We start from the raw sequence: 14,495 nt of genomic DNA on the forward strand, positions 1-14,495 counted from the left end.
AATTTTCGATTTTCGTGATTTTTTCGTAAAAATGATTTTTGGGACCTAAAGAATAAGAATACAAATGTAAAGTGATCCAAACAAACAAGTGATCCATCAAATTTATGGGGGCGAAAGATTTGAACCTAAATGCAAGAGGGCGAGCACATTGTCCTTGTCAAGTAGACTAGCCCACATTTTCAGATTCTCTGAAGAGACCATTAGAATTTCAGATGTCCTAATAACAATTTGTAGCAACAAATTATACAAAAGCTGCAGATTGGTACTAATCAAAATATTCATCAGTCAGATTTAGGGTTCCCCCATTCCACAACTACTCCTTCACTCTAAGAAAACCGAGTCTCGAACTTCAAACTGATCCCCATGCTGAACAGCTCCTGGCACAGTAACTTCGCCCCATACGGGACGTTTGCCTTCACAAGATCATCTGCAGAATTGCAATTCCGGCAGTACGGACCCCTGATCTTACGTCCTCCTTCAACCGACCGTTGGATCACATTAGCTACGTGTTCGCATTTCTGGCAGATATACACCTGGGAGGAGTCACTGAGAGTGAATAGGCGCTCATGTAAGTTTGCCGAAGCTCCGTGTGCTATTAGGCAGTCACGTTCCATTTCTCCAAACTTGATCCCTCCAAATCGCTTCCGATCTGCCACCGGCTGACGGGTGAGAGGGTGGACTGGCCCAGTGTTCCGGAACTTTACTTTGTCTTCAGACATGTGAATCAGGCGCTGATAAAAGGTGGGGCCCATGAATATGAGGGAACGAACCATTTGACCGGTTCCACCACTGTATACTCTCTCTTTTCCGCATCTTGAAAATCCAGCCCTGACATAGATATTAAACGACACATGAACAACTCTAATCCATTCTACGGGGAAAAGAGGAAAGACCATCTGCTTGTATGCGAGAACAATTCATAGACATGTGACCCACCAAGTACCAACTAATAACATCGAAAGTTAAAATCGAACCGATAACTGAAAAACCAAGGGTCAAAATGATTGTACTCAGAAACATCAAGGGAAAGCATGGCAGTGAAGTTATGCAGGGTACCCTGGCACATACTTAGAACAACCCAATGAAGAAAGATTTTAACATTCTTTTACATAGCAACAAACATTCAGTAAAAATTCAAACTAATTTAGCAAGCCAAATGCCCAGAGAGAGAAATTTCAAAAGAAAATGCCAGGGCTGAGTCTGAGAAGTAAAATGATGTCAGGGTGGAATGTGAAATTAAAATGTACTGTTTTACAGTGCAGTGGAAGTATACAAGTCATGAAATAGAACGACACAGTTACCTATGCAGTTGTTTTGCGATGTCATCGACAGAGAGAGTAGAGAATGGGGTGGCATATCTCTTCTGACCACCAGAGGCGATTCCCTTCCCTAAAGCAGCTTCTAAGAGTTGACCAGGAGTTTGTCTTGACGGAAATGCATGGGGATTTATAACAATATCTGGAACTATCCCTTGTACTGTGAAAGGGAAGTTCTCTTGGGACTCCAGAAAACCTAGAACCCCCTTTTGCCCATGCATGCTCGAGAACTTGTCTCCAAGACACGGTGAGCGAACCTATTCAAAAAGTTACAATATAATTAGTGAATGGAAATTCTTAAACTGGAATAAAAACAATAGGCATGCCTTAAAAAATTATTTCACTGTAAGATTTACCTGTCTCATAGAAACAACAGCAAAGTTTTTTCCATCATCATTAGAAGAAAGCACAACCTTCTGAACCATTCCCCTTTCGGTGTGCTTCAGTTTGATGCTATGATCAGCTCCTGATTCACTGCACCTCCCGATGATGATATCACCACTCTGCAAGTTTGCACCGACGTATGGAAAGCCGTCCTCATCGAGATTGTCAACCCGGCCAAACTTGCTCTGCATCTTGCCAAAATTGACACAATCATCAGGCTTCCGCCTTTTTTCCAGGGAGTCCTTGTTGTCAACCTCAGCCTTGTAACTTCTGATATGCTCAGATCGGAACATACCACGTTCCAATGATGCCCGGTTCATTACTATGCTGTCTTCTTGGTTGAATCCCAAGTGAACATTGACTGCCACAATCGCATTCTGACCATTGTGCAATTCGGGCTTTGGCAAAACTCTGTTTTGACCCAGTTGGTGTCCTCGTTTGCCAAGGCAGTCGGACGTCATTGTCTGAAAAAGTGGCCTCTGGGGGTAGTGCAGTTGGTGAGACAGCGTATCCACTCGAAGGTTAGGATTTGTGGTAGAAAACCCAATAGCCTGCGCCGAGTGCTTCTGGGCCTGGTAGAGGACCCTCCTTGCATGGTCATGATTCGCAAATGGGATAATGCTACAGCTTAAACCCAACAGGAATGACATGTCCAGCTCACAGTGTGTGTACTTTACAGCTGATTTTCCCTTTTCTTCCATGAACAGATATCTAATGCCCCATGCAGTACTACAGTCTTCCTCTTCTTCAGCTCCAATAAGCTCGATTATTCCTTTGTCAAGAAAATACTGGAATGGATACTTTCCCCCTTTAAATGCTTTTATCTTGTTCAAATTCTCAACTACCAAGAGAGGGCGTAGGATCCTTCCAGCATCAGAATATACTCGTACTTCTCCTTGCTTTTCATCTCTTTTGATTTCCACCTAAGACAAAATTGACCAGTGTTAGATATCCATCATAAAAATGCACGCTAATTGCTTATTAGCAAAGGAAAATAACTGTATAAATAACAGGTGATGTGAACTGATTCTAATAACTGAGATATGCATCAAAAGTACATGTTGCTTCCTAGTGAAAAAAAAAATGTATGAAGAGCAGTTAAACTAAATTTTTTCCAATAATGCAGACATACATCATCTATCTGCTTACTACTAATTAAAACTATCATAGAATTAGCAGGTAACTAAAACTTTGAGAATCACATAAAGGTTGATTACTTATCAGCAAAGAGTGAGCAAATTGAAATCCCTAATTAAAAGACAGAAGTATCAAACTGGAAGGAAATAACAACCAACTTAATAAAGCAAATGCAAATAGATCAGGAAAGCATTCAACAATGGCTAGCTTCTTGGGTATCAAATAAAATACAATTATGATGTATAAACATGTAATCAAGAGACCAACCAAAAATAAGAAAAAGGTTATACTAAAACACGAAATAGTGTGATCAACATTGCTCCTAAAGCTGTAGTACAAGATTATTGTCTGAAGGTCATCTTTACACATTGTAATTCAAATGTCTGCCTAAACTGAAGCAAAAATAAATTATGGCCATCATAACAAGACCAAAGCAATTTGAAATTTGAAACTCATCAATGGGATTGAACAAGAGAAAACCTGAGGTGGCAACTTTTTCCTACGTCGCATCCTCCTGAGTTCCGAGACAAATGAGAGGGAATCTTCACAAACTCCAACCCAGTCCCCATTCAGAAAAACTTTGAGCTTCCCTTGCAGTGAGGTAGAAGTATCATCCACCAATTTCTCCATTCCACAGAGAGACAATTCAGGTAGTAGAGATTCCAATATATTCGTACTTACTAATCCAGTGGTAGCCAAATTTTTTACAAGCCCACAATTCTCACCATCTGGGGTTGAGAGAAAGCAAACTTTACCCCAGTGAGAAGGATGCCTGCATCCACAAGGTTCTGTAAGCCACAATTTCAATTTGTCCAAATATCTTGCAAACAAAAAAACCGTAAAGCCCCCAAGGATTTAATGCAGCAGATATTTTATAGAGCATGTAGTTAGTAAGAGAATGGCAAACAGCTTAAGGTAAATAATTTCATCCCAATGAAATCTAAACTCATTTACAACAAAAAAGAACTTAATGTGTTTTTGGTGTTGATGTATGGAATGGAATAACAAAGGTTCTAATAGTGTAAGGAAGAACTTTCAGCTGAAAAAAAAAAGAAGAAGAAATATCTATGAGCAGAGCATTTTTAAGCTAAAGCTATATTCTTTGGACCGCCTACTAGGATAAAGCTATTGCACGACAGCAGGAGACAAAAGTTGAGATAAGTTAAAAGTTACTCACGGGTATCTTGCATCTCCAACCTTCCCTGTATATTGAACCTGCTGCCTTGTCTTCCGCATATCAATCATTGTCTGCAGCGGATTTGCTCGCCCAACATTAGCCACTACACCAGACATCCTCTCCATTCTCTTGAAGGGATGACACCATGCTCCAGTTGAGAATGCTCTCGAGATGCCATTAGTAACTATGGAGGCATCTAGGTAGTGTTCAATTGGCCGCACAACCCGATCACCGTAAAGGTCTCTCTGCAAGGCCTTTGCCATGCGCCGCCTCGCATGTCCGATATGCGCCTTTAGCTCTCGTTCGAGAAGCTCACCTGCCAAGTCCAACCTCTTGTTCCTAAAGTCATCCCTATTGTCGCATTTCCTGCGACCAGCGGAGGCTTGTAACAGAGACTTCACCATATACCCAAGAAAGCGAGCCTTTTGCTTTAGGCCTCTGAGATTGGGAAAAAGATACAAGTTAATGCAGTCTTCGATGCTTTCCCCAGGTGGAAATGCAGTTTTCTTTATCACATCATCCACATATTTGAGGGCATTCTTCCCCCTACGGAAGCCCCCATCCACTTTTTCAGTAGCTTTATCGGCATCGCGAATTGAGGCAAAAAGTATGTTCAAAATGCTGGCATCTTCACTACCATAATCAATCAGATCAATAACTTCTCTATCCGATGAAACGCCAAGCGCAAAAAACCATACCCACACAGGGATTTCTGTCGACATGAAGTAAACGGTAAGGACTTTCTCTACTCCTTCAATGTTTTCAAGTTTAGAAATTCCAACTAGTCTAATTATTAACCTATGCCTCTTCACCTCTGACCTATATGCTACTGTCAGACCCTGATTATTTGTGATGAGAAGTTTCTTCAGACAGCTCTGTTCTTGTGCAATAAATGTCTGCATTATACATTATACAAATGTCACTAAAACTGCGTATGAAAAGAAACATTACATTGCATAGCAGAGTCCCATTAAACAATTTTAAAGGCACCAAGTAGCTTTGAACAAACAAAAATCCAGAAAAGTGAAAAACTGTCATTTCTACACTTAGATCATCTGCAAACTTCATTTGCAACCAGAAATAATGAGTCATCTCCATGTCTGAAATTAAAGTAAGTTTTGGGCTCACCTTCTCTGCACCCTTGATTATAAAATAGCCTCCGTGATCAAAATCACAGTCACCTTTCTCAACGTCCTTCATCCAGCATAAGTCAGACTTCACCATCACAGGGACACTACCAATTGTAATGTCTCTGGTATCTGTACTTAAAATTTCCTTGTCAAGAAACCGTTCTTTTCCAGTCTTAAACTTATCGCTGCTGACAAGTCGTTGATTATATACCTGACAGATTACAAATATTCCATACATTATGAGACATATGAAATGGGGAGATAAAAAGAAATATTTTAAGATTATTATCCTCCAAATTGGTTGTCAACATAGAAACTACACAAAAAGGACACCCACCATATTCTATGATACAGCTGCATGATAAATCAAACTATGGTATCATGATTTGTAAGTGTAGTATGTCAAGTAAAATTCATGTTAAACACTTTAGCGAATTAGAGCTCGAAATCATAACTAGATAAGTTGGACTATCTACAGCATGAAAAAAATGTCAAATGAGACAGCAGAACTGCACTAAAATTAATTTCATGCATCTACTTAACTTAATTATCAAATTCATTTACCTCGACGGTGATATTCACTTTCATCTTAGAGCAGTATGTCATGTTCTGAAGTCGAGCATGCCTAGGCAACATATTATACTCCTTATCATTGTCAGAACCACCCCAAAAACTTGGCCTGCCAAGGGTAACAGTCCCAAACTTCACTAAAGCATAGCGCCATTCGTTATCTCCCTTCTTCGACGGGTCATAGCCAGGCTCAACCACAATCTCACCAAAAGAACTGAAGACCCTTTGTATGCCATTTTTTATAAAGTCATTGTATGAGTTGATTTGATGACTAATGAGGCCATACTCGACGAAGAATGACGTTGCTGCCTCCTTACAGAAATTCATCAGAAGTCCTTCCCCCAGGTCGTTAAGGCTAGTCGAGTAATCGTGTTCATCATCATAGTCACTATCGTCGATGTCCATGTCAACACCATTTGTAAAACTTTCTCCCTTGCTGCTCATACCGATATCTCCCTTGGCATTCGAGGACGCCCCCATTGGATTCAAAATCTGTCTGTTAAGTAAAGCATAAGATGATGAACAAGATAAATAATATCAAATTAGCAAAGCTTAAACCTACCTGACCAAACACATAAAAAAAAAAACACGTGAATTCCTCCAGAAATGCTCAAAAATTAAAAAATAAAACAGATAAATTCACAAATTTATCATCAAACAGCTCTGCTCCTAGAAGAAACTCATGGCCGGAAAAATAACAGAGAGAAAAATAATTATATTATATAATTATAAACAGAGAAATGAATACGTACTTACAGTGAGCTCGATCGGAGTGAAAAATGAACCCTAAACCCGCTGACAGTAGAAATGCTGGCTTCGAACTCTCCAAAATTAGGGTTTACAAGCAATGCATGTCAGATTTTTGGGGATTTTTTTTCAATCTCTCACTCGCTGCCTTGAGAAGAAAGAGAGAGGAGAGTTTGGATTGTTGTAACGTACCAGTCAGCAGTAGTGACTACTGAGCTCTCAGCTCCTCCATTTTCGTGGTGTTAATTATTATTTTTCCGCTTACGAGTCACGACGACGACGTATTCTTTCTGGGTAAATGGTTTGGGCTTTCTTATAACGGACCGTGGAAAATGAGCAAGTTTGGAAAAAGTAGCAACCCTATTAATTAGGCTTATTTTTGGGTAATGTCTTTTTCTGAAACAAAAATATTTTCGTTCTGCACCTTAAAACTCATGATTCGCTTCACTTAATTTAGATCATATCAATTACGAAAAGATACGGTTAAATTTTCCACATCATGTGGTTGGGCTCATTTTTTAAATTATATAAAATGAAATTCAATCATTAACCGCTACATCATGTGGTCTATAAAAGATAATCCTAAAATTTAGTCTCCTTAGAACGTTTTAGTGGTAAAATACGGGTTTGATTCCTTCTATTGTAAAAAATTCCCGCTAGCTAAAATGGTAAATACACATCTCCAAACACACAAGGATACATTACGAACTTAGTCTTATTATATAATCATGTCATCAAAGTCCTGATGATGTAAGACACAAAATTCATCACACTTTGAATCTAGTCTAGCCGGCGAAGGAGATACTCGACTTGAACAAGCTTCGTGAGCGGCATTATCCATTCTTCGTAGAGGCGAGAAACTACCGACGGATCAACCTTGTATTTTTCACTTGAGTTGTGTTTGTCGGTTTTAGCGTTGGCATTGTCAACTAGACTTACTTCTTGCCCCAACACCTTTGCCTTCTTCTCAACTCGTTTCTTCACCATCTCTTCCACATCCACAAATGTCAACAATTTCATCAGACCGTCCCTATCCTGAAAAATTCAAACCCCAATTTCATTTAATTTTCTGCTCTACAAAACACTTCCCGAAAGGTAATCCACAAGCGGTCAATGTATAAAATACGCCAAGCTCAACTTCCACTTGTTAAATTACAATCAACCAACCAACCTGATCGCGAATCGCTGGTTCGTAGTCTTGAGGGGAACCCTTGAATTTAACCTCGGCTACATAGTATCCGTAATGAATCCGGCTAGAGATGGCCTTCAGGTGAAACAACATTCAGTTCAATGAAAATACATCTGTGATCAGTTCATCTGAATTGAGAATTTGAAGCAGTAACTGCTTCTTTCCAGATCATTCTTAAACAAATCTTACAATATGTAACATGTGAGTTTGAAAAGTGCTTTTACAAAGCACTCATGACTTCGGCAAAAAAAGTACGATTGTTTTTTTAGATAACAACGGAGAAGTACTTGTACAAAAGTACAAGTGCTTTTACAAAAGGGAAAAATGATCTTCTTCGGATTTACTTTGTGAGAATCTTAGAGATTTATATATCCTAATCGTTCATCGTACAACGTACAATCAGTTTTCGTCAATACCATATTTAATTTTAAATAATAAAAAATCAGATGATTTATGACCGGACGATACAATCATACACGATAAATAATTAAGATATGAGGATTCTTAGAATACCTATAAAATGGATCCGGATGGGATCCAATTCGAGCTTATAAACATAAACATAAGTGCTTCTGTACATGAGAATCACTTTACAAACAAAACATTAGTGGCACAAACACTTCACCAACCGCAATAGCATTATATTATTCCCACACAGAAAATAATTAAAAATCAGCTTTACCTGTAAGCAATCAAGATCACTAGAAGCAGTTGATGCATAGCTTCCATCGTCGCCGGGGGCAGCAAACAGAGGAAGCAATTCGTCGAAATAGAACTCCCAAATCTTTTCGTTTATGTTAATCGAACCTGCAGCAGGATGCAATACCTATACAAAATTTAACCAAATTATCTTCCCAAAAATTATAACATTCAAACGAAAGAATTAAAACATTCTGGGTAAATCCAATCACCGGTGGATTTGCCGGAAGGGGCAGCAACGAAGGGGGTAAACTTTCCGGGAAAAACGGATGTTCTTCTGGACTTTCATACCGACCAACCTATTAATCAAGAGATAACGTTTGTGACAGACATAAATAATCATTGTCACCTCGGATTTTCCCAAAATGTACAGAACAAGAAACGGAGAAAACAAAACAATTCACGTGATTACGAAGAATCCGAGAGAGAAACTTGCGGGATGTCACGTCACAAAGTGATATTCAAGCCAATTACATACCATCATTATTTTAATCGCACGACAATGCACGATTGAAATTGAATTAAAAATACCGTCACCGTGATATTCCAGTTTCTCGGAAATTAATCTCGAGACGGAGATTCTCGAAATGCAAAATGAGTATAATTACCTTGGATTGGAGGGCTTCTGTCTCCTTGACAACAAATTGAAGGAGAGAACCAGGAAAAGATGGAAACTTTCCCTCGTCGTACGCCGGAGAATTCAAAGGGAAGTTTGCTCTCTGAATCAGCCGGGAAATTATGGTGTCTTCTTGTTTAATCAACGCCTCTCTCACTTTCTCAAGCGTCAAAATATCACTCTTGGAGTTCGATTCAGCGGCCATTTCAATGTGTATAAAATGTAGGGAAACTGTGGACAGCGCACTTTTTTTTTCTCGGGAAACAAACAGAAAGTTAGAAAGAGCGGAAAGTAAGGAAAATTTGGAATCTTTGCTTAGTGGGAATGAGAGGGAGGAGGTGGTCGTGGTGGGTTTTTTAAGCGGACGGAAAAACAGAGCGGGAGGGGGTGGGGGTGGGGGACCACTTGCGTACACGCGGTGACGTGATTGCTCAGCGTGGGAATCTAGCCATAACGTGTCGCGACGTGATTGCACAGCGGCTTTCACGGTTAGTGGGGGCCAGCTGCAAGGGTCACACGCGGGTTCACCGAATTTTAACCGTCGACGTCAAGGCACGGTCCCTCTCTCTCAACCGTTGGATATGTAGAGTCAACAAGAAGTCGGATATTCAATTATAACAAAATAAAAAAGAATTCTTATCTCTATTAATTAATAAAACACTCATTGTCAATCAAAATTTTATGAAATTATCAGTTTAATCCTCTAATTAAAACAGAACATGAATAAAAAATATGGGGCAAAAATGTAATTTCACACAACCAAAATTTTTTTTTTTTTCAAGCTTCACCTACATGAAATCATAACATATCTCTAATTAAAAAATAAAAACTTCCTAGTCTCACATTCTCTATCACTCTCTTCCTCTCTCCTTCTACTTCAAAAACAAAAATAATAAATTTTCTCACACACTTTGTGTGTGCCCATATACTAGTCATAATCCAAATTGACCCATACTATCATGATGATGATTTTTTAAAATGAAAACCAATTAAAGTAATATTTGAATATGACTATCGCAAATCAATATAGTATTTTCGTTAAAATTCTGTCAAAATATTTGTTAATATGCTGATGTGGCATATATGTGTACCTACTAGTCTATTAAATGTTGCACACATGTGGCAACATTTAATAGACATGTAAGTCCACATATGTGCCATATCAGCATATTAACAGATGGTTTAACGGAATTTGAAAAGAGCACATTGATTTGAGAGACTCGTATTTAGATACCACATTGATTGATTTTCATTTTCAAGAACCATCATGATGGTATGGTTCAACTTCAGAGATTACTTGTGATAAAAACTAAAAAAATAAAATAAAAACGTAGAACACAATGATCGGAACAGTGGACGAGAGATTTTTCAGTGTAATCGAAAATGCAGAAGAGATTTTAATAAAGTGTTTCAGAGACTATTTGTGATAAAAACTAAAAAAATAAAATAAAAACGTATAACACAATGATCGGAACAGTGACAAGAGATTTTTCAGTGTAATCGAATACGGAGAAGAGATTTTAATAAAGTGTTTCAAAATAAAAATTGGACACCACAAAATAAAACAAAGTTAGGATATTGTAAAGTGAACGATAAAACTTGAAGAATTAGTTGAATAGCGGGTTGGAGTTAGAAAATTTTAAAGCAACAAAAAAAGTACCAAATGAGTTAGCAAAGGACAGTTTTAAAAGAAAATTTTTGCTAACTCCCTTAGAAATACTCTAACGTATGTATCACTGTGTAATTGACATAATATCACCACGTGACGTAAAGAAAATTTCATGTACATAATTTTATCATTGCATGACACATTAAAATAACGATATGACGGTGTCATAGAAATTATATATTGGGGGAAGCTTCTAAACGAAATCATCCAATTATTGTACCACCATAAACCTTAAATTATAGACCCAAATTATATTACATGTGTTGTTTGTATGCTAAGTCACATTTTAAATCCATTTACTTCCCAACTGCTAAAGATGCTGTAGTGTGAAACTGAAATCTCAGATTTGAAACTAAGACTATGTCTATGTCACAGCATATGTGACATCAACTGGTCTCTAATTTTTTTTAAATTTTATTTTCAAACGACCTTTCAGTGCTTCTTATAAGATGTGAGCGGTCTGTTACCCGACGGTACAATCCACCGACTACTCAGAACAAATAGTATTCCCAATTAGATCATTCAAATATTATATTATGTTCTTAAAGAATTTATAACTCAAACAGTTCAAAGCGTATATACCTGAACCGAGGTTCTGTGCTTGATACCACTGTCCCCTAACACCTTCTGACAAAAAAAAAAAAAAAAAAAAAAAAAAACCAATGGCCCAAACAACATTATGCGGCCTCGCTCACATCCAAATGCATTACTTGCAGCAGCAGCGTTTAGAGAAGAGGTGTGAACTGAAATTTTAAATCATTGGCCCAATGTCCTCTGCAAACCCATCTCATATCAGAATCACGCAAGAAGCACAAAATTGATTGCCTGTGTTCGAAGAAAACGCCTGGAGAAAACACATCAATTGCTTGTGTTTGAAGAAAACTACTCTAAACAACCTCTTGGTTTCACCTGGCTGAGCAAATTATCATCCGTGGGAAGCCTCAAATCGTCCTTTGGTGTTACTGCTGTCGGTATGAAGACTCCCCTGTAATAGTAATCACAAACCAGTTCATTCAAACTCACCCTTTGCTACTGGTGGTTCTGGTATTCTTACTCTTTTTGAATCACAACTTTTTTCGGGTGACATAAGAGGAAAAAGTTCAACGTAACTACGCAATAATCAAACGAGGGACCACCCAGAGCTGCTCACTCTATCGTCATGAATAATCCAACACATGTCAAAATAGCAACTTAAACCAAAAAATAATCACTTCCCAATGATTTCTCAATATACAATTTTGCAAGCTCAGGAGTTTTGATTGAGAGAACAAGGATGCACGGAACATGTAAAAGCGGAACCAAAACATATACAACACTTCTAACAATGCCAATTGGTAACAGAATTCAAAAGCCACTGTACAGTTTGGTTTTCTCACCTAAACAAGTGAAATGTACTCTCCGAACTGTGCTGGGAAGCACCCGACAATGAAGGATCTAGATGTTGGTGCGATGTTAGTGCTGCAGACGCATTTTGTCTCCACCACGAAACCTCCATTTCCTTCTCGTGAAGCTTGTCCTTCATGTACTCTAATGCAACTTCGAGTTCCTTTATCCGTTCTTCCTGACTTGCTTCCAGCAGTTCGTGCAGCCTTCTCTCGAGTTCGAGTGCAGGTACTCTGAAGTCACAGGGCATTTCGTTATAATCTGCTGGTGCTGCTTCATGAGTGTCGATTTCTTCTCCAAAATCTGAGATACCGTCATCGCCTGTTCCATGAGCTGTGTCTTGAACAGCCTGTCATTTTCACATTCAAGCATTCGTTTCATAAGATTAATCAATCAAAACAACAGTTGAATTCAATCAATGATAAATCACTCCGCACCTTTAATCTTTGCTGCTGCGTGTAGTTAGAATTGGATGAATGATTTTCCGAATCCAATTCTAAGCGGAGCTGCAATCGTTCCAACTCCGCTTCAACCTCTGCCTCGAGTTGATCCATTCCCTCCACGCATTTATCCCTTTCTACTTCTCCTTCTCCATTTCTAACATATTCCGAGCACACTTCCCGACCCATGCCAGATTGAAGCGAAAACCGGTTCTCAGAGCTCGAACTCGAAGCCTGTTGGAGATCGGTTGTGGAAGAAGCAAAATTCATCTCATTCGGCTCCACCGGCCTGGAATCGAAACGCGAATTCTTGCTCTGCAATTCCTCTTTTGCATTTTGAAGCAGCTGCTCCATCTCCGCCCGCAACTCCGCCGTCTTTGCAAGCTCATTTTTACTGGCGACAATCAGATACACCAAACCGCACGCAACTCCCAAATTGACTGAGCTCGTATCTTTCACAATCTGTCCTGGATTTTACAAAATTCAATAATTAGTACTAAAATCTTCAAAAACTCGACAATTATATCAAGAAATTCAAATTCTGATTTGCTTACTTGGTTCTGTTTCCTCGCCACCGCCGTTCAATCCATTCGTCGAACAGGTGGCGTGCGTTGACTCGTCTCCAGTCTCCCTCTCCGTCGTTGCAACCTCTTTCGGTCTCTTCTGGCTCCGTACGGCGTCGCATCGCCTCCGTTTGCCTCGCTTCAGAGTCGACAACCATCGGGAAATGATACGGCGCGGGGAGGACCACTGTAAGGCCATGAATCCGTCGTCGTCGTCGTCGTCGTCGTCGTCCTCGGGGAGGTGGAGTGGGTGTCCAACCATATTGAAGTCTCCGGAGCAATCGTAGCCGTCGGTTTCGGATCCCAATTCTTCATCAACGAGAATGTCGCCGATGCGGATGTGGCGGGTCTTGGAGTAACGGAAAGGGGGGAGAATGTTTAGGGTTTTAAAGAAGGGATAGTGGTCGTCCTTCCTCTTCTTCCTCATCTGAATTAAATGCGACGAACCAGTGACAGTGTGTAGAGAGAGAAAGTGAGGGGAGAAAGAGAGAGAGAGAGAGAGAGAGAGAGAGAGAGAGAGAGAGAGAGATAGATTCAAATAGTGTTGAAAAATGGAGGGAAGCTCATCAATGGGGTCAGGAGGCTGCACACGTCCCTAGGGTTTATAAGATTTCTAATTCTGATGTGTGCATTTTTTTAAATTATTTGGAATTATTTTGATTAAAGAATATGAAATGATGCTTGCCGCGTTTGACAACAATTCCACAAGTATAAAATTCACGTCATGATAATTCAATTCCTGGTCATTAGCTAATTAATTTATTATAAATCCAACAAACAAACAAAAACTATTTCTAAATGAATAAAATTAATAGAAAACTAAATAGTAAATTACATAAAACTACTTCAATTATTAGGTCAACCACAGTTTCATATCTTGTCTTAAAAAAATTTCAATGTTATAGCTTATATACGAATTTTTTACAATATCATATATTCCGTTAGTTTGTTTGTCAAATCCAAATCCTGTCACATGCTGACGTGGTTTAAAAAAATTAATTAAATATTAAAACCTAAAAAAATAAATTCATTTAAATTTTTTTTTTTTTCATGGGGGACCACCCTAATAAAAACCAACCTTACCCACCTTCCTCCCCCACTTCTCTCCCTTGCCGTGCCTATAACCATCCCTCCCCTCGCTCTCCCCTTTCCCGACCTTCACCTTGGATCCCTTCCACCTAATCTCCACCGTCCACTTCTCCTCTTTTTCTTTGTCTTGTGGATCGGCCCCGCCTGCACCCTCCTTCACCAGATCCCAGCCCTCCGGCCTCACCTCGTCGTCAGAGGTGGTCGCCACCTCATCATCTTCACCACCATTCTTTTGAATCAGTCCCTACCCACCGATGGGTTATTGGGTTTGGGTTGGGGGAAGATGAGAACGGGGAGGAAAGGTAAGGGGATAAGGGATGGGTCCCATGCAAAAAAAAAAAAAAGATTTTATTTTTTTAGTTTTAAATATTTAATTAATTTTTTTA

General features: G+C 39.2%; 3 protein-coding genes across 5 annotated transcripts; all 3 read right to left on the reverse strand.

Moving 5' to 3' along the window:
* Nucleotides 1-72: 72 nt before the first annotated feature.
* LOC137734910 (DNA-directed RNA polymerases IV and V subunit 2) lies at nt 73-6,746 on the reverse strand. 2 transcript variants are annotated; one of them, XM_068474233.2, is made up of 8 exons: nt 6,467-6,746; nt 5,709-6,210; nt 5,143-5,355; nt 4,015-4,910; nt 3,318-3,609; nt 1,673-2,623; nt 1,302-1,573; nt 73-828 (listed from the first exon to the last, which is right to left on the reverse strand). In XM_068474233.2, exons 2-8 carry the CDS (start codon nt 6,192-6,194, stop codon nt 327-329), a joined length of 3,612 nt encoding a protein of 1,203 aa, XP_068330334.1. In that variant the 5' UTR covers nt 6,195-6,210; nt 6,467-6,746; the 3' UTR covers nt 73-326. The 2 variants fall into 2 exon arrangements, with proteins under 2 accessions (XP_068330334.1, XP_068330342.1); XM_068474241.2 differs by having other exon boundaries at nt 6,471-6,744.
* A 321-nt stretch (nt 6,747-7,067) lies between these two features.
* LOC137743824 (chorismate mutase 2) lies at nt 7,068-9,304 on the reverse strand. The gene is made up of 5 exons (XM_068483761.2): nt 8,958-9,304; nt 8,562-8,648; nt 8,333-8,476; nt 7,633-7,725; nt 7,068-7,496 (listed from the first exon to the last, which is right to left on the reverse strand). The coding sequence occupies exons 1-5, from the start codon at nt 9,168-9,170 to the stop codon at nt 7,242-7,244; spliced, it is 792 nt and encodes a 263-aa protein (XP_068339862.1). The 5' UTR covers nt 9,171-9,304; the 3' UTR covers nt 7,068-7,241.
* Nucleotides 9,305-11,316: 2,012 nt separating this feature from the next.
* Nucleotides 11,317-13,681, reverse strand: LOC137719787 (protein POLAR-like 1). Of its 2 annotated transcripts, XM_088685384.1 has the most exons (4): nt 13,012-13,681; nt 12,455-12,924; nt 12,011-12,366; nt 11,317-11,619 (listed from the first exon to the last, which is right to left on the reverse strand). In XM_088685384.1, exons 1-4 carry the CDS (start codon nt 13,445-13,447, stop codon nt 11,517-11,519), a joined length of 1,365 nt encoding a protein of 454 aa, XP_088541510.1. In that variant the 5' UTR covers nt 13,448-13,681; the 3' UTR covers nt 11,317-11,516. The 2 variants fall into 2 exon arrangements, with proteins under 2 accessions (XP_088541510.1, XP_068314910.1); XM_068458809.2 differs by lacking the exon at nt 11,317-11,619 and having other exon boundaries at nt 11,871-12,366; nt 13,012-13,677.
* Between the last annotated feature and the right edge of the window lie 814 nt (nt 13,682-14,495).

Source organism: Pyrus communis, chromosome 15, assembly GCF_041283825.1.
Source record: "Pyrus communis isolate YQ-2024b chromosome 15, ASM4128382v1, whole genome shotgun sequence".
Taxonomy (NCBI): Eukaryota; Viridiplantae; Streptophyta; class Magnoliopsida; order Rosales; family Rosaceae; genus Pyrus; species Pyrus communis.